The following is a 26,717-nucleotide window of genomic DNA, read 5'->3' on the forward strand; positions in this document are numbered from 1 at the left end:
AATTTTTTAATAACTTAAATCATTTCAAATTAAAAAAATACAAATTAAAATGTAAAAATTATACAAGTCTAAATATTTTATACAGGTGTTGCAAAAAAAATTAAATTAAAATACATATTTATAATTAAAAATATTAAAAAAATACAAAACTTAAAACGAAAATTTCTACAACAAAAACAAATTTTATACAAAACTGAAAAAAAAAAAATATATGAGAAAATAAACTTAAATTTCGTTTTTATTTAGAACAAAAAGTTAAAAAAGGAAGAAAAGCTATAAAAAGTATTATCGTTCGACGTTCAAAGTATTACAAAATTTTTTAGTGTCACTAAAGAATTAAAGAAGGAATGAATATCACTTGTATATAATTTTCATTTTATAATGAATTTAATTATACTTAATTAATAGGTTTTTTCGTTTTTTAATAAATATTATATTTTTTAAGGTTAAAAAATAAACTTAATGTGATGTTTTTCAACATTTGTTTAGAAACTTAAATTAGTAAGCAGTTTTCTTTTTTTTTTTAAATAAGAGATGGACAAGAATTTATTTTTGGAAAAGATTCAAAATTCGAGATCGAAAGTTGAAAAGTAATTTGTATACTATTTCAAACAATAGTGTACAAATTAATTTTTAAATAAAATTTTGAAAAAATTATTGTTTAGAAAAATTATGTGTAAAAAATTTAATTGTAATTCTAATAAATTTTTTATCCTTTGAATTATATTTAGATCAGTTGGCCGTAGTAATCGTCCATCTCTGTTTGTATTAATTTTAATTACTCTTCTTTTTCTCTAAATCAAAATCAGTGCGTTTATAGTTTTAGGAGAATATTTATGTATGTATAGTAGGGTGGCCCCAAAATGGGATTGCTGATGGACCATCGAAAATGAAAATCGCCAAATATTGACATCAGAACAATCATTTTTCTTAAAGGTTTCATATAATGAATCAAGCTTTCATTTTCTTTGAGAACATCACTACCTTTTTCCTACAATGGGGGCCACCCTATTGTATAAAATTACATAATAACTAATTAACTTCTTTTTAACTTAAAACTATTTTCTTAAGGACGTCGTCGTCGTTGTTATTGTGCTGCCGCTACTCGTTTTAGAGGGTTCAAATTTTTGCGTTAATGACGCCACTGTAGTCGATGGTTTCCCCGAAATCGTTGATCTAGCAGCTGCTGTGGTCGTGGGTGCTGTTGGTGCCTTTGTGGGCTTTTTTGCATTGATGTTGTTGTTGAATGATGGCTTTGCCGACAATGGCTTGGGTTTTTGTATGGTAGCACTTGGTTTATTGGCCACACCATTTGCTGGCAGTGTTTTTGGTTGTGTTACTGATTTTTGACCAAATGTTTTAGCCTTGGCTGCTCCAACTCCGCTAAATTTATTTTGTGTCGCTGAGCTTGAAGACGAAGACGAGCTGGCTGTTGCTGCTGCTGCGTTTGCTGAGTGAGGCGGTGGTTTAAAACTTGAAAATGCATTGGTGGGTGAAATATCTGATCTTGTGGGAGCCACTCGTGCTATGGGTGCATTCACTGGAGCTGGCCTTAAATAGGATGTTTGGGGTTGTGTTGTACTTAAACTAGTTTTAGTATTTGTGTTTATTTGAGACTCTTTTGTGGCGGTTGCTTCTTTTTTCACTTCCTCCACTTTGGGTTTTTGTGTTTCATCTTTGGATTTTTGTTTAACTAGATTCGTGGCTGTGGCTGAGTAAATCGAATCACCACCATTACGTTTTTCAATTTCATTGACTATTTCACCCAATAGTCCCATATCGGTACTACTGGCCACACTATTACGTTGACTGCCCACCAAATCACTACGTCTAATGGTCTGGGCAGCTGGTGGTATTTCATCTATAACAGAGTAAATGTTATCATTCTCATTGGTGCTGGCTCGGTGCAAGGGAGAATCTTGTTCCTCCACACTGGCCAAAGGTTGCTCGACAAATTCACAGTCATCGTAGGTGTGTTCCGGACCACGTTTAACTGCTATGGGCAATTGGTAACCAGATGAAGTAGTTGAATTAGTTTTCTTTAATGGTGGTGGTCTAGGCGGAGGACTTTTGGGTCTTGCCGCGTTTAGTGTTTGCGAGGAAACGGCACTTTTAGGTCTAGTTTGTCCCTGGGCGGTTTGACGCATAGAACCAAAGGTTGGTATATTGGGTTTCTTAGTGGGCGAACGCATAGATTGAGCACGTTTCACTAGATTTTTGGTTTCTTCCTCTTTGGGTGTTAAAGTTTCCGAATCTGAGTTGGAGGACTCACCAGGCGGTGAATTGTTAAGGGGAATGGGTGCGGATATTTCTAAATTTTTCAATTTTTCACGATCAATATAGGTTTTTTCTTTTGGTGGCACTTTTTCTTCCTTTTTCAAAAACGAGGTTATGCGGCGTATGGTGCCATCTCTTTTGACATTTAATTTAGGATCATTGTGTAAAGGTACTGGAGGTGGTGGTGCTGGCTTTAAGAATTCTACTTCTGGTACTGTGGGAGCTGGTCTAGTAGGAGACATTGAGAGTGTGGAATTCTCTAATACTGGCATGGATATTATGGGCCGGGCAGTCGAGCCGGGATTTGGCGGAGGTAAAGCCGGGCCTGGAGCTGTATTGGGGGCAACAGGTACCGCGGGAGCTTTCCTAGTTAAGGTGCCATTCAATTTAACTTCACTGGGTTTGAGAGGTGGTGGTGGTGCAGCTCTCTGTGGCACCTGCATTGAATTATCCTGTAAGGTAGGCTGAACATAGGCTACATTTGGTCCGGTAAAGTTACTGGTCGGTGAGGTGGCATCGTTTAGGGGCCTTAAAGTGAAACCTTTAAATTTGCCATACAAACCACCATTACCCACATTATCATTCGAATCACTGGGCGATTTCAGCAAAGCCGAATTCATATCATCCGTACTGCTGGGCGTAGATTTGGGTAAACCGTTGGCCTGCATTTGATTGCCGCTATTGGCGTGAGGACCTCTAGGCGGTTGTTTAGCACCGCTGGCTGATTTAATACTAAAAAAATAAAAATCAATGGTAGAATTAATAAAATGCTTTAAGTTTGCAAAAAAAAATTGTATTGTAACAAATATTTTTCCATCGAAAAATTATAGTGTTTTCTTGTGTAATATTGTAGTGTTTGTTTTAAAGTGTTTCAAAAGTTTAACATACCCATGCCTTAGATGTATGGAAACCATAAAGCCAATAAATTAACCAATCACCCAACTTAAATAAATGCTAGACAGACAGGCATAAACAAATATGTATTTCAAAACATCTAAATCTAAACAAGCTAAAACAATTAAATGGTTTAATGGTAATAAGAAAAAAAAACAAAAAAACAAAATAAAAAGAATATGAAGTAAAAGTAAATAGACCAAACACCATGCAAAAAGAAAAAAAAAACAAGCACAACTTAATTACATATTTAAAAAATGATAAATAAATTTATTAAAATTCAAATAATTACAGAAAATTATAATAAAAATTCTTAAAACTAATTATAAAGAAAACATAAAAACAATATTAAAATTAGTTTGAAAATTTGTTACAAAATATAAATTCCAGTTATTTGTGGTCTTAACATAGTTTTAAAAGTCTTATTATGAAGATAGGGTCTTCATGTTTGTAATTGTTTGCTAAACTTTAGGCTGAAATGTCTCAAAAACCTGATGTAGTGAACAAATTATGTGTTCAGATTAAGTTTCAGTGTAGCTCAGTCCTTTAGAAAAGTAGACTTGTTAAAAATTTGTTGGCCCTGGTAATTACAGTTTTTTAAGGGCCAATCTTTAGGTGAAAGATTAACGATTAAATTAAAATTAATCCTCGAAAGATGTTTTTGAGTACTCAATTAGTTAATTTTGTTTGCAAGTTTAAGCGCCCAATGAAGGTGGTTTAATCATAAGCACGAAATGCAAAAGTGTAAACAGCTGATGCAAAAAAATTAATAAAATTTTTATAAATATAAACATTAAAATGTTCTATTTATAGATTAGTATAAATTATGGACACTTCAAAATACATTTTTTTGTTTTTAATTTAAGTTTTCATTAATTTTCATATTAAATTTACAATTGTCTTCTTCTTTTTTATAAAATATGCATTGTTTTGATAACAAACAGTGAAGTTTTCTGTTGTTTTGTATGGCAACACTGCGAAGTTTAATCTTGTACTCAAAAACATCAAAGGGGATTAACATAAGATTAAATTTGTTTTTAGATTAACTAATCTGATTATTTATTGGCATTTGATTACCATCTCAAAAACCCGCTCTAAGAAATGTTGAAAATATTCGAAGCAGTAGTAGGCAGTAAAATAGTTTTTGTCAAAATATTTTATAAAATCAGTCAAATTTAGTTCATCCTTATAATAAAATTATAACTTAATAAAACAAAGAATTTCAAAATAAACTACTAAATAAAAAAATTTTAATAAAATACTAAATAAACATACAAATCCAATTCTACTTAAAGTTAAATATAATTTGTAGTATTGTATTTGCAATAAATGACATGCTGTGAATATCCTTAATACTAAATTCAATAGAATTTTTAAAATAAAACATGCACATTTAAGTAATGAAATAGGTAGATATAAAATATAATACTACAACGTAAACTCTCAACAAAATCACATATTTTTTTCTTTGCAACAATTGAAGCGTTAATTTCTTGATAAATTTTTTTGTTTTTGTTTTGGACTATAACATTTTTACATTCATGCTTGAATAAAATTCGATAGAAATTTGCAAGACTTTTTATAGAGGAAAAAAATAATTGGAAAATAAATGAAAACTTTCAAATAATAGTTTATAAATAAATTTTTTTTAAAATAAATCAATAAAATCATTGTGGTATTAGTGAAAGTTTAAAGGGTTTCACTAGTTGAGATACATAAGTCAGACTTTTCAATCTATTTTTATAAAGCTCTTATAGTAGAGAATGTTTATATTTTGGAGAGATTTAGATTCTTATGAAAATTGTTTATGTTGAATTTCATCTCTACATATTGTCATTTTGAAGCGAGTTATGAGCTTTGAAGTCATTTTTAGAAATGGATCTTAAATGGGGGCTAGGGTCAAATATGATATGACGAACATGCCAACATTATATTATAATCTAATAAGGACTCATCCTATATACTATTTTAATAAAAATATTACACTTTTCCAGTATAAACTTTGAAAATCATATAAATCTTTAGGAATTAAACAAAAAACAAGTAGGAAAGTATAGTCGGGCATGGCCGACCATATATTACCCTACACCATGAGTATATTTAAAAAAATTTTATTTTTCATAAAGAAACTTTTATGTTGAATTTTACCTTAATTCCAAAGTATTTAAGCAATTTATTGATAAAAAAAAACTAATTTTCTAAATATAAATATATATTTATATAGGAGTATAGGTCAAACATGGGCCGATACTCATTCAATTTGGGAAAAGGATATATTTTTAAGTAACAGTTATGTTTAGTTTCATTGCGATACAAATGGTTACAAGTCAATTTTAGACGTTTAAGACATTTTTTGAAGGGGGGTTTGTATGGGGGCTAGGGTCAAATAAAGGCCGATCATTACGAAAATCTGCAGTGTCATTTATAATTATATAAAACATAGTTGTACGTAATTACGTAATTATGGCATAAAAATCCCAAATCGGGAGGTACGGTTGTATGGGGGCTAGGTGAAATAATGGACCGATTTCAACCATTTTCAATAGGCTTCGTCCCTGTGCCAAAAAACATGTTTGGTCCAAATTTCATCAAATTATCTTGGAAATTGCGGCCTGTACCTTGCGCACAAGGTTTATTTACATGGACAGCCAGCCAGCCGGACAGACGGACGGACATGTCTTAATCGACTGAAAAGGTGATTCTGAATCGATCGGTATACTTTACAAACATCAGCACAAACGTATAATACCCTCCCCACTATAGTGGTGTAGGGTATAAAAACAATTTGCTCTTTTGCAAAACATTCTCAAATCTCAAGAGATCAAAATTCTATTAAATCAATGAAACAAACAGACGGACGGACATGACAACATCGTCTTAAAATCTTATAAGGATCCAGCATATATACACTTTTGTATAAAAATATTACACTTTTCCAGTCTAAACTTTAGAAATCTTTAGGAAATATAACAATTTGCACTTTTGTAAAATTTTCTCAAATATCAAGAGATCAGAATCAGATAAACAAGATTGATTATGAAGAAAAAACAAATAAATCAACTAAAATGGAAAATATTGAAAACATTAACTAAAAAATATGAAATTAAATTAAAAAAAAATTTAAATCACAGTGTATCTATTGTCTTGCATTATTTCAACATCGAATCCAAAGAGTATTGAATGTTACAAATGATAGACACACCTATTGGTTTCATCGTTAATGATATAAGTGGTGCCATCTACAAGTGCAAGTGGATTTGTGGTGGAATTTAAACGAACATCAGTGATTTCAAATTTACGTCTCAGTGTATTGACTTGATTTATATTTGAGTTCGTATTGGATTTTGATTTGGAATTTGATTTCATTTCAGCTGGTGGAGTCTTAATATTTTTATTATTCACATTATTATTTTTAACTAAATTATTATTATAATTGGTAGTGGTCGTAGTTGCTGTTTTTGTTGTTGTTGTTGGTGAGGGAGTGGTACCATTAGCAGTAGTGTTGGTAGCTGATGATATATTTTTCTTAGACCTGCTAATGCTATTAGTATTATAATTATTATTATTATTATTGACACTGGGTGGCGGTGGTGGAGGCTTTAAAATAGCTTGTATTTTCGTATTTATATGAGGTTTCGTTATATTCGCCGTTATTGGTTTTTTGTTCGTTGTTGCAATTTCGTTGTGAGATTTTGAAATAGTTAAATTTGTTTGTTTTGTAAATTTGGAAAAATTTTCATTAGATGCTGAGGTATGCAAATTATTATGAGATTTACGTGTTGATAACTTGGGTGTGGTAGTGCAAGAAATTGTTGTATTTTTGGTTATGGTTAATGGTAGTGTTGTTTTTGTTATTGTTGCAGTTTTATTTTGTATAATTGTTGTAGTATCGGAAGTTTTTGTTGCAGTTTTTGTAAGTGTTGTTGTTGGCGGTTTGAGTTTAACACTAGTTTTAGGTGATAGAGTGGAGTTACATTTGAAAGTAGATGTAGATGAAGAGGTAGAGGGTGAAGAATAGGTAGTGGAAGAGGAGGGGGAATTCAAACTTTTACAAATATTAGGTGTTACTGTGGTATACGAACTAGTGCTAAAGGATAAACCATGTTTTTGATTTGATACATACATATTTTCAGCCAATTTGCCACCAACGAAGAGCGGATGATGACGACAATAGTACATGAAGAAACAGAAGGCAGCCATGATGGGTAAAACGGCAAAGAAGAAGATATACAAAAAGCGCTGGAAAGCTTCGTGACCTGGAAGAAAATTAAAAAAAAAAATTAAAGAAATTTCATTATGATGGAGTAAAGAATACGTACTATTGGGATTAGTGGCTGGACCACTGTCTACTGAACCTCCTGGTCCTGGCATTTTACAAGTAGGTCCCGTAAATCCTATATTACAGTGGCAATTACCCTTGCTATTGCATATACCATTGCCATTGCAGTTCTCTGGGCATTCCTTGCCCATGCCGGTATAACGCAAATGTTCTATGGCTAGACATTTCTGGTCAACACACATTTTATTATCACCACATTTGGCACCATTTGGTGTTAATCCCGGATCCATAAACTGTAAACCTAAATCTACTAAAGCTGATCTACAGGGCACAATATTGTTGTCGTGAGTTATAAAGGAATGTGACAAAACGGCTGCAGTTTCCATGCCAAATTCCAGTTTTTCATTTAAATGTCTACAGTGCAACATACCACACAAAGCATTCTCTTCTTCACAGGCTATATAGGTACTATTCAAGCGATTGTAGCCACAATTACCCACTCTCTTGCCTTGAACATTCATTTGGGCATAACAAGGTTCAGAGTTTTCTCCTGTGGGTCCCCATAAAATGCGACATTGATAAGAATGAGATCTACAATTACCCTGATAACAATAGGCCTGGCCATTGTCACACTCTTCTGTGTCACGTTTGAAAACATCACGCGGACAATACTCCGATTCACCGGTACAGTATTCGGGCAAATCACATTCATTTTCCGCATTACGACATTCGGTGCCGGCTATTTTGGGACGACAGGTGGTTAAATCACAACATTCTCCGGTGGCACAAGAGGCATTTGTATGCAACATACAAGTATAAGGATCACAGCAGGTATTTTCACAATAGTTCGGCAAGCCACAATCACACTGTTCGCCCGGTTCCACAAAACCATTGCCACATTGTGGTGAATCGAACAGTTTAGTGGGTTTATTGCGCAGACAATAGTTCATGCCTCTCGAAAAGGCAATATTTAATTGATCTATGCTACAGGAACTCCAATGGGTGGGTAATACTGAGGTACTACTGGCAGACATAATACACTTTTCATCTTGACATTTACAATCGGAGGAGTCATGTTCCATGCCAAAATTATGACCCAATTCATGGGCCATGGTGGTAGCCACAACACCTACTACGGGGCTGTGTTCTACGCTAACACTGCCAGAGTATTCGTGGGTGCAAATGGGTCCTTTAAAGGCTTTGCCTGTAATTTTTAAGAAATATTAATAAAATTCTATTATTAAATATATGTCACCTAAAAGTAGGCTTTAGTTTTAATTAGTTTTAAAAACCTTAATGTTATGCTTTCATTTCTGGTAGTAAAGAAAGTGGCGGTTCACACACAGCAACTTTTGTCGCTAAATTTATGAGTTTGTTGGAAATAGAGGAAGAAGAAAACCAACAAACTCAAAAAGTTTAGTAACAATCTTTGCTGTGCGTGGATCGGCAAAAGGTGTTAAATGTGTAATTTCATATTTGTCAAATTCCACTTACCTACTACACCCTTATCGAATTTAATCTTTGTCAACAGTTGAGCCGAATCATTTGGATGCTCCAATACCAATTTCGTACGTCTATAATTTAAAAAATTTCTTAATGTCACATCAGCATCAGGTGTTATTTCAATTTCATTCGATTCATTCCATATAACAACACCCACTAAAGCTATGAAAATATTTAAAGGAACATAGAGCTGGAAAATTGAGACAAATTTAGGAAATCATGTCAACATCTTTTTTTCTTATAAAGGAACACTTACAGCATTCATAATATTGGCTAAATCTTTACAATGTTGATGAACTTTTTTGATATTTTCATTAAAAGATTTAAAGGCTTTATTGTCTACTACTATAACGATTTCCACATAGGATGAATGTTTATTGGAATTATAGGGTCCACGTATCATATTACTGTCATCATAAGAACGTTTATGCTGTAAGAGGGAGGTGATGAAAACGTAAATTTAATTATAGAGATAAATAAGATCGGAGGAAGTGAGATATACTTACCCTTAAAATGCGATTAAATTCTAAACCATCTATATGATTGGCTATATCAGGCACCTTATTGTCTTCCAAATTCTTGAGAAAATCTTGTTTCTCTTCATGATGTTCATGATCATAACCACAAGTGGTATTTTTAGTAAAATCTCCATGTCTGTAGAAAATTAAGAAAATTCTTTTAAAATGTAATATTAAAAATATTTTTTATGTAGTAATACTTTTGTTTACAACTGTATATATTGCTTTTATAACCTCAAATTTGAAATTAATACGAAAAACAAAATTAATTTCCTAAAAGGAAAATCCACTCTATTAAGTATTCAATAAGCAGGAAGGAACTAATTCCTATACGTTTGCCTTGATCTCATAAAATAACCAAACATTTTATTAACTATTATTTTGTTTGTAATCATCTCTCCCATTCCTCCCCATTCCCATTTCAACGCACAATAGTGCGTGTATACAAATGTTTAATATTGTTCTTTCGTTGTCTATTTCCATTTGTTTGCCAAATAAACCATAAACAAATATTTAGTCAAGTGTTTTGTTTATTTTGGCCAGTTATACCAGCAGCTAGTTGTAGCATTAACCACAAACTTTTAACCATAAACATGGAACGTTCCCTCAATGACTATGTCAAAGCTAATGCGTTATTTACTTTATTGGCGTGTGCTATTGGATATTTAGACGTTATTATAAATATTTTTAAATATATTTTCGACTACTGTAATTGTGCTTTTAAATGTCATATTTAACTCATAATAAATTTCTTAAACGTTGAGTAAATAACAAATCAATTTCGAATTTACATTAGTATTATTAATGAAAAAAATATTCATAGATGAAAAAGAAGTAAATACTTTAAGATTTATTATTATTAATTTTAATAATTGATCAAGAAATTTTGAAATTTATAAGGGCGGGTTTCTTACTACTCAGTTAAATGTGGTTAGATTAAACTCGGAACAAATTAAAGGCGGGTTTTTCAGATAAAGATAATCTACATTCTTTGTTTAAACCTAGTTTAATATATGTTTTGTGTTTTTCAGTAAACAGTAACGTTACTTATTATCTTAGTTTAACTGAGTGTTATTGGCCAATTAAACTTAAGTTATAAGTGAGAAGACACATTTAATAAAAACAATAAAACAATGATTTCGGAAGAACAAAAACTTAATATTTTAAGTAAATTGCAATCTTCCGATTTGTTTTGTTTTAATTATTATTGTTTTAAATGTTTATTTAACATTTTTCCAAAATTTTTCATTTTACAAAAGTATTATTTGCAAAAAACAGCTGTTCATTGTTTATGTTTTTGAGTGAAAAGTTATCAATACTAACAGAGTTAACTGAACTTAAATCTATAACTGAAAAACACAATCATCGGTTAAAGTCCGTCTAAATTTGTTCCGAGTTTAATATAACACCAAGTTAAGCCTAGTTTAAATGAGTAGTAAGAAACCCGCCCTAAGGAGTACTTTAAACGTTTAAATTTAACCCGTTAACTTTGTTAGTATTGCCAACTTTTCAGTCAAAAATTTAAACAATGGACAGCTGTTTTTAAAAATAATACGTTTGTAAAATGAAAATTTTTAGAAAAAATTATAATAAACATTGAAAACAATCAAAATATTGATAAAACAGATAAAAACTTTATTTTCAAATGATTTCGAACATAAGTTTGAATTTTCGAATATTAAAAAAACTTATCACATATATATTTTGAAAACTCTCAAAATAGGAACAATTACGTATTTTTAAGGAAAGAAGATCAGATTCGAAGATATACACACAGGCCACTATAGGGACTGTTGTACGCCCTTTTGCCAGAATCTCTGGAGGGAATTGAAACCACAAACTGACAGACTACAACACTATCAACTGGTAAAATGGTCAGAATTCTTAAATATAACTCCTTTATAAACCTGCATTAAGATGTTTTCAGATAAACAGTGACAACAGATTTCAAATTTCCTTCGATATGGCTAAACACTTCTAATGACTGCTAATGTGAGCCAGACATATCTTAATGAATATAAATGTGAGTTTCTTAATATCCTAACTATCCCAGTTTTATGGCCAAAAGAAAAAGTGAAATAAATACAATAAATAACTCACCTATACAAAAAATGTTCATCATATAATTGCCCATCACTGCCAGAGTGTATGAAAAATGTGTCAATGCCATCGAAAATGATGCCATTAATGCCGCCATTACACGTCGAAACAGCAACATACGATTGAGGTTGGTCACGTATAGAACCCTAATTGAATCAAAGTGCAAAAAAGTAACAATTTAATTAAATTGTAAAAAATACAAAAGAAATTGTAATAAAATGTAAGAATAAGAATAATAATAAAAATAAGAAAACTTGCCTGATAATGACACAATTCAATTTCAGTCTTGGTAAAATTTTTCACAACATGTCCTTGTGTTATATTCGAATTTTGATAACGTAAAAAATGTTCTGAAGGCAGTAAGTCATCGTTACGTTTAAGATCAATTAAAATCTGTTGACCTTTATGATGATACGTTAAAGTGATATGAGATGCATGTAGACCATCCTGTAAGAAAATGACAAAGAAAAATATTAAATTATTTTATTACTAAAGTTAATTTCAGTTTTATTAGTTTAAAATGTGTGTTGGTTAGTAAAATTTAAAATTTGCTAAGTTTTAGTTTAACCCACATAAAAATAGCGAATTAATGTTTTAGAAAAAGCCATATAAGCAAAAAAGTTTAAAAAAATAGGTTAAATTGAGCCCACCCACTGTTAGATGTTTTAAAATGTCATGCGGTCTAACAACATTTAATAATAGAGTAAAGAATTAGAAAAAAATGTTATATGTATAATTTATTTAATCATCTTTGGAGTTTGTATGATGTATCATCATACATCATGTACATACATACATATGTATGGATAATTTCTTTATACGCTCTAGTTTTTGTCTTAATGTTGGCTTTTTGCCGTTTTCTCTTGAAATTGGTTGTGTACTTATTTTCCGCCTGAATTGTTGCCAAAAGTTTTGATTTTTTACACATAGAATTTTAATTAGTTTACATTTTACGTTGTGTGCATTGAAACCAAACAAAATTTATAACATTTGAATACATTTCGTATTCAAATGGGTTTTCAGGCGATGTATTGTTTATTTTTAGACAAAAATTGGTGTGTGAAAATTAATGTTAAAAGTTCAGAGCATATTTTTATGTTTCCAACTTAATGCAATTTTTAGGAAAAGATTTTCAAAACAAGTAAAAGGTCTATATTCGAATCTTTTATACCCTTTATTTAATTCTTAGTTAGTTCGTTTAAAAGGAGGATGTATATAAATTAAATCCGAAGAAATACACCTAAGCCTCTAACGGGCCTGTTGTGCGCTCTTAACCAGTACCTCAGGTGGGAATCGAACCCACCACCTCCGTTCTATCAGACTAGAATACTATCCACTTATCTTAGTGTTTGTTATTGTTTTCATTGTAATTGCATTGAATGACTAAAATTCTTATCTTGTGTTAAATGTTGCTCATATCTCCGTTATTTATGCACCGATTTTGCTGATTTTAAATAGAAAACTTCTCTAAAGCATGTCTGAAACAATTATACATGATTTGAACCTCAGAGATATCTACGTTCTTTGGGCAAATTTATTTAAATAGAAATACATACGGACATAGCTAAATCGCTAGCTACGAGGATTCTGAAAATATATACTTTATAGGCCGGTTTGTCAATTATGGGGCGATCCTTATAAAATTTGGTGGACAGATTTTGCTTTCTATAAAACTTGTTTATATCGAATTACATCGCTATAATGGTACTTTTAATCCAGTTATGAGAGTTAAATTTATTTTCTAAAATATTGGGGCAAATATGGCTCGTCAATATAATTTCTCCGTATCGCTTGTAAGGGGGGCTAGGCGAAATTGCACCATTATCAAATAAACCTTGTCTATAGAGAAATATGTGTGGTAAATTTTAATCCCCCTGTGTGCTTTCAACATACAGACGTCTTAGAATACAAGAAGGTCTTAAAATAGATGTTCCGACCATATTTCAATATCTTTTTTAAGGTGAGTATAATAAATAGGAGAACAGCTTGAGATTTTTCAGTAAACTAAACTCTGAATTGAAATGATATATCGAAAACCCAAAGAAATTAAAAGATTTATTGAAAATTTTGTCAAGTAACACTGTAAGTATAAGAAATTGTCGCACCAAAACGTCGAGACACTCAGTTTTGCAGTATCGAGTCTAAATAAGGAGATATAGAGAGACATCACAAACTTTGAATTGCTGGGTTCCAATGAGAGATGTTTATGTCAATTCTCTTGCCCATACTTGTATATACAGGTGGACCTTATTATCAACAGTTGACCTTAGGTTAGGTTACGTTTACTAGTGACGCATCTTTGAGACAGTCCAGATCATGGAAAAGAGTTCTGCCAAGATAGAGTAGTCTGTACTCTTGTAAGACTGGGCAGTCACATAGAAGGTGTTGTACAGATTCCTCTTCTTCCTCGTCCAGTCGACCTTACTCGATAAACATAAAATTAACTGGTTCAAAATAAAGCTTTCCACAGATGTACAGACGGACGGACATGCTATATCGTCTTAGAGTTTAATAAGGACCCAATATATATACTTTTGTGGGTCTAATTAAAACATTTTGGAACTTAAGTCCGAATTATAGAAAATTAACAAAACATTGCAATTTCAGTGTAAATGTATTTCCTTTTAAAATTTTTTAAGTTCGAGGTCTGTTTTGAACCCAGAGTCTAAAAGAATTTTTACATCACCTCAGGTTTTTGAGATAACGTGCCCTAAAACCCCGACACCTTGATTTATAACATTAAGAAATCTTTTGTGAATTCTTAATTGACAGATCGAAAGAAATGATCGCTTAAGTAGCTATATTCTTTTCCTGAAGTATTCCGACATATGAGAACATGATTAATTTACACATTTTTAATTCATAATAACTTTACCTTTAGGCAAATAATGAATAGTTAAGTGTCTTCCATTGCGATAATGATGTCCGTTTTTAACTATCAATTTCAAAAAAAAACTTATAAACTGATTGAAATCATAAATAATTATGAACAAAAAACCGACAGAAAGTTTGTTAACAACTACATTTCATCTGACTTATTAAATTATAAAGTATGTTAATTCTAAAAACATTTGATCAAGCACACCTCAGATTTGCATGTCTAAAGCAAATTATAAACTTCATTAAAAGTAGACACGCATAGAAGTTAAAAAAAATTAAATTGGGCAAAGAATTAGCCAAAAGAAAAACAGATGATTGTGATGATTCATTTAAAAAATAATGTGAAAAATTATAATTCAAACTTAGAATAGACCAAATGCTGTAGAATGTAATTATTAAAAGAAAATAAATATAATTAAATTCCCAAATTACTTACCGCATCTAATGTATGACGTATTTCTCTTTTATGTCTGGCATGATGAATTTTTGGACGTATCACAGAATGTGATGAAAAATCATCTAAAATAGCGAAATTATTTGAAGTAGCACCCGTTACAAACTTAGAAGTAGATGATGGTGATGATGATGATGATGATGACGTTGATGATGAATAAGCTAAAAGTAAAGAATAGAGAAAAAAAGAAAGAAAATTAGAAAAGACTCAGACAACTATTGTTAAGAATATGTACTATAGAAATTCTATAGTATAATTAAGTAAAATATAATTACATAAAACATTTAACACATTGCCTGATGACACTGAATGTGTAAAAGACGTTTGTACTCTAAAGGTCTGATTTAATGACCATTTATTACAAAATCCTCTTAGAAAATCTTTAACAAAACTTACAATTACAGCTGCTTATTTAACTTATTTATACACACATTCTACTACATACATAAATGCCATAATAAGCTTATTAGCTGTTAAGTAAGAAGTCTTGAAATCAGGAGGAGAAAACTTTTTAACTTTAATTATAAACTTATACAGAAAAGTTAGAATTGGAAAGTTACTGTAAGAACAATTTTTAAGGGAATACTTAATAATGCAAAGAAAATTGTGCATTTACCCTATAATTTATTAAATACGTTTACCTAATGTTGTGCTTTATAAAATATTTATAAGTTCGCTCCTAGATGTATGCAATACTATATATATTAGTTTTGAAAAGGTGTTGCAACTAACTTGATTAATTTGTTTCAATGTTAAAACTATTGTAAATTTTTTAATCGTCTAAATAAAATACACCTAAAAGTAGGTAGAGTTTTTATTAAACTAACTGTTACCTAATGATATGCTTTATAAAATATATATATGTTCGCACCCAGCTGTATGTATAACCAAGTATTTGTTTTAAAAAGGTGTTGCAACAAACTTAAGTAATTTGTTTCAAGGTAAGACTATTGTAAAGTTTTTAATTGTCTTTTTATGATTAAGCTTTTGTTAAGTAAAATGCAGCTAAAAGTAGTTAGGGGTTTTATTAAACTAACAACCCTGAAACTATGCTATTATATTTTATTAAATAAAAATAACACTATTCTCAAGTTTTTCTTAAAAACAAATTGAAGGTTAAAATTAATAATATAAAGAGATTTGTATATTTACCTAATAAATTATTTAATGTTGCTACCTAATGGTATGCTTTATTAAATATGTATAAGTTCGCGCCCACAGAAATATGCACTAATAAGTATTTGTTTTGAAAAAAGGTGTTACAACTAACTTGATTATTTAGTTTCAAGGTCTAGTCTAGTTTTTAATTGTCTTTTTTATGACTAAGCTTTTGTTAAATAAATGTCCCTAAAGGTAGACAGGAATTTTGTTAAAGTAAAAGCCTACAAATATGCAATTCTTTGTAACAAATGTATTTAAAGCATTTTAACTTATTACCCATCTTAAAAGTTAAAGCGTTACAAATGCTGTGACTTATTTAATATAACTTTAAAACTTGTAAAGGTTTACTGGAACTTTAAAAGTCAATTAACACTTGCGTTTTTTACTCAGTTTTTCAACTTCCAAGATACTTGCCGCACATTGCATAGAGAGTATAAAGAAAAAAACTAAAACTGTGGTTGACACAAAGAGAACATTAATGGTATGGTAGTGTTGTGTTTTAATGCAAACATTTGGAAAATTGGATATCTATAGTCGCCGATAATTGATATTGAAGACAGGAAAGCTACCAAATTTATTCTAGGGGAAGTATCGAACAATACTGGTTCTGTGAACCTTTTATAGGTAGCTGTATGTCAATTTAGCTTTTTATCCGAAAATTAATATTGTCGGAAAAGTGTTCACGATTAGCAAAGAAAGACTGATTTTTATAGTCAATATTATATATTTGCTCGTATGGTAAAAACGATGTATTTGAGAACCATTATAAAGTATTTGGTATTAATGACCGAAAAATGAATCAGTTTCACATACGATATTCACACGACTCCAATTAAATTACTTAATTACCTTTCTGAAAACATGTTAAGGTTATTTGGACTTAAATTTTGGAATTAAGATTTGAATTGCGAGAAATAGAGAGTAAACTACAAATAAATTTGTCGTGGGAACATGGTAGAAAACGCTCATGAAAAATAATAGTAGTACTTTTATTAAAACAGTTTGTACTTTTCGATCGTTAATTTTTATAGATCATTTAGTCAATTAACTAATTTGGTAACTGGTTATGGATTATTGACTACTCTGTTGTCTAAGTAGTCTGTGGACTAGTCTATTTAAGGATCTATAGACTAAACTTTTGACTATACTATGGACTAGATATTGATTATTCTATGGACTGGTCCATTGACTATTCAATGGTCTAGTCTACTGACTATTCTATAGACTAGTTTATGATCTATTCTAGTCTATGGACTAGTCTATGAGTTACTTTATTGACAACTATAATAGACTAACAAATGGACTCCATGGCGAATTTGGAAAAATTTTGAGAATTTGTTTTGTTTTTTGACACCTTTAAATTAAACTAAAGTTTTTGAGTGCTTTGAAAATAACAGTTATAGTTTTGCAGTTGTTAAATTAAATGTCAACTTTTAAATCAAATGTTTAATTAAAGCAAGCTTAAACTAAAGAAGATTAAACTATTAAACCTTTTTGTATAATTTAGAATAAAAAAGATTAGGTCAACTATTAAACTATTTATAGGAACTAACCAAACTAAATTTAAATGCAAATTCATCAGTCTGTCAAACAACTGTCACTACATCACTGTCAATGCAAAACACATGTAAATATTACTTTTCTCACGCCTTCTATATGTATATAAAAAACAAATTGTATTTACAAGCTTAAAATTACAATAATCTGTTATCACGAGAAACCAATAAAATAGAAAACAAAAAAAAAAAAAAAAAAAAAAAAATAGGTCACATCAAGACTCCCCCGCGTATAATTCAAACAACAATAATGTGACCTCACATGGTTCTCAGATAAAATTTACTCTGTGTACTACAAGTACACAGATACAAGTATTTACAGATGGTTATTGCATTAGGAACCAATAACCAAAGTGTTTGAGTAAATATCTTAGGCATGCATACAATTTACATACATGACGCCAATTGCTTTGCGAGTTGTAGCTACTTCTTCTATGCCACTTCTAGCAGACATTTATCTCTCTAATACAGGGGTTCTTCTTCATTATGAAAATATTTTGATGCATATGAAGTGATGTATGCCAAAAGTGTTGATGGATGCAGACAACAGAATGGTTGACATAAAAAAATCAACAACATTTTGTTATGCCTCTTTTTTCATTTTGACGAATTCGTCAAAAAGAATTAGATGAATTTTGTGAGTTCCTGTAAAAATATATCTGGAGCAATGTAGAGTGTTTTTTTCTTGTTACTTAAGGGGTTTTGCTATTTTGTTATTGTTGTTTATTGTTTTGTAAATTGATGCCTGTTGTCTTGAGATTTTTTCTTTTCGTATTATTGATTTTTTATGTAAATTAATTGTAACATACTCTCGGAACACATTCATGATGATAAATGATAGACTAGAGTAATTTTTATTGTTGTAGGAGAATGTAAATGTAATTAAATATGGCGCCATAGATTATTATGGCAATGCCCAGTTTAATGTGTGACAAGTGACATTGTTTAAATTGTTAAGGAAAAAAAGAAAGAAATAAATAAACTAACTGGGAATATTAATTGAAGTGGCAGAAAGGGAAGGTAACCTCGAGGAAATATGAAAGAGCGGGAATGCTTAAAGTTAGATTTATCGCTTACTTTTTTACTGTAAGATAATGCAGTGAAGGAGTAGTTTGAGTTTACTAGGTAAGGCAAGTAGGGACTTTGTTAGAAAAGTAGTTATTTAGGAAATTATTTTAGCTCAGGCTTGGAAACAGACTTGAAAGAGCGTAGACTCCTCCATTTACTAGTGGGCATATTAATTTATAGACGATTCAATACACTAGACCATAGACTAAATTGTAGAATAGTCAATCGACTAGTAAGTCGACTACTCCATAGATTAGTGCGTACGCTAGTCTAAAGAATAGTTCGATGATTATTTCATAGACTAGTCTGTAGACTAGACCATAGACTAGACTAGACCACAGGCTATACTAGACTATTGTATTGACTTCTGCATAGACTAGGCCATAGATTAGTCCATAGAGTAGTCAATAGAATAGTCCATAATGTAGTATGAATATTAGTGTATAGATAAGTCCATAAAGTAAACCATGGACTCGTTTGTATAGCAGAGAGTCAACTATTCTATAGATTAGTACATAGATCATACAATAGTTCGAAGATTAGTTCATAGACTATATCATAACCGAGACCATATACTAGTCCATATACTAGTCAATAGACTACTATATAGTATAGGCAATAGACTAGGCAATAGATAATTCCATAGAGTAATCAATAAAGTAAACAATGGATTCGTAATAGAGTAGTGAGTCGACTATGCTATAGATTAGTACATAGATCACACAGTAGTTCGAAGATTAGTTCATAGACTATATCATAAACGAGACCATAGACTAGTCCATATACTAGTCAATGGACTAATACATAGGATAGGCAATAGACTAGTCAATAGATAAGTCCCTAGAATAACCAATAGGCTAGTTAATAGATAAGTCCCTAGAGTAACCAACAGACTAGTCCATAGATAAGTGGGTAAACTAGTCTATAGACAAGATCATAGACTCGTCCATATAATAGTCAATCGACTAGTCCATAGGGTTGTCAATAAACTTATATATAGGTAGTCAATAGACTTATATATAGATAGTCAATTGACCCGTCAATAGACTGGTCAATAAACTAGTCCATATAATATTTCATAGACTAGTCCATAGAGTAGTTCATAGACAAGTTTATAAACTAGACTATGACCAGCCTATAGTCAATAGTCCACTCCATAGATAAGTAAACTAGTCAATAAATTAAAAAAAAAAAAACTAAAACTTAGTACTTTTAATATATAAAAAGTACCATACATTTTGTTCAAAATTAGGACCAAAGAATAAACAAGAAGTGAAACGCTGTAATTTTTTTACAACAATAACATTACGCTCTTCTCACAGACGAGTGCTGTGTAAATCCAACACATATGTAAAAATTTTATTCTCTCTCCAAACTTCAAAACTTTTTCGCGAAAATTTGAGGATAATAGCACTTTGAAATATTTTTTATCACTTAACATTATATTTTATAATTTTTTTGCACAATTTAAACACATTTAATAGCCCGAAAATAATATATTTTCTCCAAACGAAAAAAAAATATTTTTTATTTTTTGACATTGAATTTTTGTTGGTTGAAATTAAAACTAAAAAAAAACAATGTTGTAAATTTTCGTATGGTAAACGAAAAATATATTTCAAATAAATAATTTATTTTTTCAATATTATAGATTAAAAAACAAATAGACGTGTTTATAAAATGTTTGTAGATAAAATATGTGGAAAATATCTTAAGAAACCTTTCAAAGTATAAATTGAAATGTAATATTTTTTTTCAATATTTTTCAATACGATTTTTTGCAACTATGTTGACTTGAGAATTCTACTAATACATTCTTAGAGTTAGGTACCGGATGACAGTAGACTTAGGTACTTTTGACAGCAGTTTCATTTCTTATTTATTCTTTGATTAGGACTTTTTCAAAATTTAAATTTTCCTTGCCTGCTTAAGCATATTTTTCCACAATGAAAACTTATTTATATTTCTTTCTTATATTCATCATTACACACTCTTTTATACGTCAATTTTTTTTAAATTTATTTTCAATTGATTTCCCTTAACAGCCTTTAGTGAAAATCTTTTAACAAACCATAAATTAAGAAAACATGACACACACTCATGTTAAATACTTTATTACTTTAAAATTAATATTAGCCATTAAAAAAGACTTTCCAGATCGATGTCTAAAAGAAAGAGGGGAAGAAAAGTAATGCAAGGAAAACTGTATGAAAGTCTCATGTGTCATATTAATAATAAACGAATGACATGTCAAAAAATATACAGACACTCTGTCACTCGTTTAACTCTTTCAAAAACGGGGAAAACTGAAAAAAAACGACTTTTTAAAAGCATATTTTTTATAAAATATTTTGGAATTTTCTATACTTAATAAGCTTTAAAATGTCATGATTATGAGAGAGAGAGAAAAAAACAAAAAATTTGTTTGAATAATTTCAAGACAAATTATGACGTTTTGTTATTAAACTTCTTACATACATATATGACATTTTGTCAGATTTTTTCGTTAATAATTTATAAGAAAAAAAGTTGCAGCTTTTTTTTCAAACATATTATTTATATATTATTTAAAACACCCCTTAAATTGTTGAAGTCGTTTGTTTTTAGGCACTAGGCACGTGTGAAATTACGTGTTTCTTTTTATTTGTCAAGATTTATGTAAATTGTAAGACAAACAATAATGAAAATAAAAATATATGTATTTTTCAGGTTTAAAAATACATTTTGTTTACATTTCCCCCTTAAAGGTACCCAGTAGTTTTAAACATGCTTATGTAAGTTATCAGTTAAATATAATTAGATGATAATTTCATTTAATTAGACATTAATTTAAACTATATTGCATTTTTGCATTGCTAATGTAATACGTGAATTGATTACTTAATATACGACAGGTAATCGAGAATGTAGTTAATTAGAACTTAAACTACATATGTATGTATGTTGTTCAAGGTCCACTCTGCCTTTAGGTCTATTCTATGTTACAATAACTCTTTATAAACTTTCTATTATAATGTTGATGCTAATTACTAATTGAAATCCTTTGTTTGGAAGAGACCTCTTAACACTGCCGGGTAATGAATGTATGTTTAATCGTGCAGAGGAAAAATAGTCTTGACTTTATAATTTTAATTATTTAAATACAATGATGTTTTCTTTAATAAATATGTATGAAATGTAAAATTGATAAAATTTTTATAAAATGAAATCATTTGGTAGTCAAGTGAACACATATGGAAGTTAATCGGTAAATGTGATGTAATTTTTTTACGAAGACAAAGGAAATATTATAGTTTAAACGAATTAAAGATTTAAGCTGCACTGAATCCAAAACTGTCCTCATATCAGTTTTTTACCGGACTGTATATCGACTGCTTTGAAAAGGGTTTCAAATTTTAAACCGATCTTGATTGATTCAAATAAAGATTTTTCGATTCATTTTCTGAGTGTAAAAATGCAAAAAAGTGATTCTGATCGGTTAAGTTGTCTCAAAGAAGAAACAAGTTTCAAATTTTGTTAATTTCGGATATTAAAGAATTAATGGCGAATTCAATAATTTGAATACTTACTATAGTAGTAAACCTAGTTTAAACTTGTATCTATATCCCTAAGGTTAAATAAATCAGTAGCCTGGCGTTGTCGAGGTTTTAGGGAATTCCGACTTTCGTGTTACCGTGCACTATTTACCCTCTAGTAACTTACAAATTTTTTAACATTATTTACAACATGAGACCAATCTGAATGTATACCCCGATAAAGAGAAGACTCATTTGAATCTAAAATGCCATCAGTGCACCACTATGCTTTGGTCCTACCACAGAAGCAGAGCATCCAGCAATCATGTCATGAGTAAGGCCTAAGCACTCCAACTCTCTATCAACTCAACTTCTTGAGACCACATAGTTACACTAACGAGTCACTCTACTGTTGGTTCGGCAACATACTTAGGTCTATATGTTGCCCATTAAAACCAAACTTATCTCCTTAACGCAGGGATACTGGGACAAAGAAGGGAAAATCATTGATAAAACAAAGATCATCACGGCCTTCAAATAACATTACCCAATTTGTGTAATATCAATGATTTCCTCAACATACAGTCACTCACACACACTTCACTTGGCTGGTGAAGTCATTGATTCGGTCCTAAGTATAAGAAGGGTCTAAGTTTGAATAAAAATTTAAGATTGTTATGAAATTAATAATCTATTGTATTTCCAAAACTGTCTGAAGACATCTAAATTTGACATAATTGAAGAACTTTCTCTACGTAACTGGACCTGACTTTTAAACTTCAATCTTGTGGACATTTATATAATTTAATGTGTTGAGTCGAACTTTGAAAAGATTCTCTCGGGAATTTCTGGGAATTCGGGCAATTTTTTTCTGTACCCATTCCGAACGTTTGTCGTATATAATTTCCTAAAAAGTTTGGACACCATTTTACTTTAAATTTCTTTAGTTTCTAAATAAAGTCCCCTAAAAAACTTCTTAAAACTATAAATCATGTTTCAATTTAATCGATAACAGCATTACAATTTATACAATTTTCATTAGTTTTTTTTGTAAATGTCTTCTTTTTTCTATCTGCTGCCACAAATCATTCTAATGTACTAATTCCGAATGCAGTTGAGTGTGTTTGTTTGGACTTTAATTTCCCCTATGAGTTGTATCTACAAACAGTCTGTTGGATTTCCATCATCTCTCGTTGGACATTTAATGACTTGTGATGGCGTCAACAGTAAAATAAAAACAACAACAAAAACTAATGAGTTTTTATTTTCTGATTTCATACCATTTTTCCTGTTTTAAAATTCAACATAAACATATGGTTGTGCTAGTGATGATGTTGCAAGTCCTGGCCTTATCTATCTATGAGGGATGCATTTTATAGTGGGAATATTTGTTTCCACAAACAAACTTAAAAAGAACAAACAAATTACAAACAAACTGCTAAAAGCGCCACAAGATTAGTTAAACTACTACACACATACAACTAAAACCCAAATGATGTGTATTTTCCAATTAAACTAAGAGAGGCAAAACACAACTCTATGACGAAAACCTTTAGGGTAATAAGAAACACAAACAACAAATTTTGTATGTAAACAGTGTAAAGGCTATAAATTAAATACAACCGTTAAGACGGACGAATTAAGTCTATGTTTTAATTTAGAAAAAAATCCTTTAACACCTTTTACTCCTCTGGCATTTTTAATTTAAACATTGAATAAAACTAAATAAAACTCAATTGAAATCCTTTCTCACCTAAACAAAAACCGTATGTGAGTGTTTGTTTAAAATTTCTAATTTTGAAGCCGTGAGTAATGAGGTGAGGATTTAACACAACTTCAACTGTTCCTAGAGCATCAGTCACCTTAAGCCATGTATTGAATTAAAATTATTTTTAACTGTTTTGTGTTTTCTTTTTTAAAAAAAAGAGCTGGAGAACAAATTGTGTCAATGTAAACAAATTTTGAAAACATTTCAGAAAGTATGTTGATAGAATAACAGCGCAATATTTTCTACTTTCACATACACCAACAAACACATCATTTACGTAAAGGATTTCTTAAAAATAATGAGGACGATAATGATGAGAAGGGCGCTAACCTATAGAAACGTTGCAAGATACATATTCTAGGCTCGAGTATTGTTTTTAGAATTGTGTTAATATGTTACTTTATTCACAAATATCAGCGACCTCCAGCCGTTAGATACACCCACATAGATAGATACGTTTGTGTATTTACTACAGTTCACAGCCGCAGTTAGGAAATGTTTGGTTAAGTAAATATTATTTCTTTTTTTCCTTCACGTATGTTGCTTGGTTCTATTATCCTTTTTCCCATGTCGCAGCCCTTTTGCCTAGTTGCCATTGTTGTCGAAAAATCAATATGAAAATGTGTGAATTATGTAGCCCTGTACGCAACAAAATGAGAGCGAAAGAATTTGAAAGAAAAGGTGTTGACTTGTTACAAATAAGCCAAGTGTTTAAATATTTACTTAGACCATATTGCTGTAGAAAGTATGAAGAATAACATTCTATTTAAGTTCTAAAAGAAACATTTTTATCCATATTCTAAATGAAATATTAAATTTATAAAACAATTTTTATGAAAATGATCTCAATGGAAATGAGTTAAAAATAGCTTTCATTTGGTATACAAATCGGCAATCAAAATCAAAAATAGAGTATCGATTTTCAAGATTTTCATATCAAACCGTTAAACGTAGTTAAGGCAGTTTAGCCAATCCACAGGGAAAGAGGGACGTGTTGGACAGTCTGTCCTCTCTTATCAATGGTTTCACAGCAACAGAGGGAGGGTACAATGACCACCATCGTAGGTTAGATTAGACTGATAGGAGGATGTACACAGAGGGAAAAAGAAATATACACTCCTGGTACCAAATTGACACCAAAGAGTTTTTAATGTTTCAATAACAACCGTTGTTAAAGTATATACATACGTACGACAACACTATGTCGCAACGTTGTCAACATTGCAACAATTCGTTGTCGAAAACTAAATTTAATACACATCCATTGTCTTAATGTTAACAAACGTGCTAAGCTCACTATTGGCAACGGATTGTTTGTCTCTCTGTGTATACTACAACAAAACCGAAGAAATACACTTAGGCCTGTTTTGCGCTCCTTTTCATGGAACATTTTTCTTGCTACAAACCAAATACCTTCTATAGTGATCACTGAAACTATTATCAGAAACTCAGCTGCCTGCACGTAATTCTTAAAAATTTTCCAATCAGTGTTCGTGAGGAATGTTATACAAGGAATCTAATTTCGAAAGACTGATAATGACAAAGAAAGTGCTCCAGAGTTTCAGTGTCCTCTTCACAATGAATGGAAAGGAACAAATAATCTTAAAGATGCGATGCAGGGCCTAAATAACCCAGTACCGGCGACAAGTGTTGATCTGCTGGCGAGTTATGAGTTGTCGTCATCCTACAGTCTCGAGGAAGAAAAAAACTACTACTATTAGCGGATAGTGCTCCTAGTGTTATGTCATTGGCAGAAATGTAGAGGTGAAATCGAAGGACGTACTCGGAGAAGTACTAAGCAATCTCAGCCTATTTAAGGGTGTTGCCAACAATGGTGGGCGAGGTGAGTGTGACAACGTAGGTAAGTTGTCGACCAACAAAATAGCTTTTTGGGGCACACTGGAGAAAGTTGAGAAAGATAAAGTTGTAGAAGATCATATTGAATCAAACCCATGATAATCCAAAGGATATATCGGTTCTCACTCTCTCTAGACCTCTAAGGCAAAGAGAACCCGATTTCCTGAGGAGCAGAACACTGAGAACAAACTCGAGAAGAGAAATTTGTAGAAGATCATATTGAATCAAACCCATGATAATCCAAAGGATATATCGGTTCTCTCTCTCTCTCTCTAAACCTCTAAGGCAAAGAGAACCCGATTTCCTGAGGAGCAGAACACTGAGAACAAACTCCAGAAGAGAAATGGCTCTCCATTTTTAAATATAAGCACAAAGCCAAGACAAAACTTTCTCAAAGGGATCCCCAGTCAAAATCCTGCAAGTGAGGGAAACAAGACAAATTAACATCGAAGGAAAGGTAGTCTGAAATGAAACCTACTTATACTAATGCGGAGAAAAGAAGCTAGACACTGAAAAGGTAAAAGAGTCGTTATCTTACACCAACCACCCAGGCAAAGAGAAGGAGATCTTCCGAGGTATTGGACACTGAGAACAAACCCAAGAAGAAGACAGTCATAAGTGGGGGAGACAAAGCGAAACAAGCTAATGTTAAGGCTTGCATGTCGGCCAAATCTACCTCGGAGGAAAGAGTTGCTGAAAGGGAAATGACAATCATCTAAAGTAAAAACCAAAGTTATAAAGAGAAGACGATCTCTGCTATCCAGTAACAGTTAGGAAGAAGATCTGGTCAAGAATAAGTTAGTGAAATACCTAATCGCTTCAAAGGATAAACAACCAATAGATAACGTGAGCAACGAGTTCAACAGGAGTGTGAGGATAATGAGGTT

At 31.1% G+C, this 26,717-nt stretch overlaps 1 protein-coding gene across 1 annotated transcript in view; it reads right to left on the reverse strand.

The window, feature by feature from the left end:
- LOC119603369 (disintegrin and metalloproteinase domain-containing protein 9) overlaps positions 1-26,717 on the reverse strand; it is a 129,733-nt gene continuing 103,016 nt past the window's right edge. The window contains exons 3-11 of the mRNA XM_037955382.1: positions 14,888-15,066; positions 11,830-12,018; positions 11,572-11,717; positions 9,460-9,607; positions 9,210-9,383; positions 8,945-9,143; positions 7,491-8,654; positions 7,295-7,427; positions 1-3,009 (exon numbers count right to left, since the gene is read on the reverse strand). Of these exons, the coding sequence (XP_037811310.1) occupies positions 1,059-3,009; positions 7,295-7,427; positions 7,491-8,654; positions 8,945-9,143; positions 9,210-9,383; positions 9,460-9,607; positions 11,572-11,717; positions 11,830-12,018; positions 14,888-15,066 (4,283 nt within the window). The 3' untranslated portion in view covers positions 1-1,058. The remainder of the gene's footprint in view (positions 3,010-7,294; positions 7,428-7,490; positions 8,655-8,944; positions 9,144-9,209; positions 9,384-9,459; positions 9,608-11,571; positions 11,718-11,829; positions 12,019-14,887; positions 15,067-26,717) is intronic.

The sequence above is a fragment of the Lucilia sericata genome, unplaced genomic scaffold (assembly GCF_015586225.1).
Source record: "Lucilia sericata isolate MDLA Ls3-8-SP2 unplaced genomic scaffold, ASM1558622v1 Contig000296F_arrow, whole genome shotgun sequence".
Taxonomy (NCBI): Eukaryota; Metazoa; Arthropoda; class Insecta; order Diptera; family Calliphoridae; genus Lucilia; species Lucilia sericata.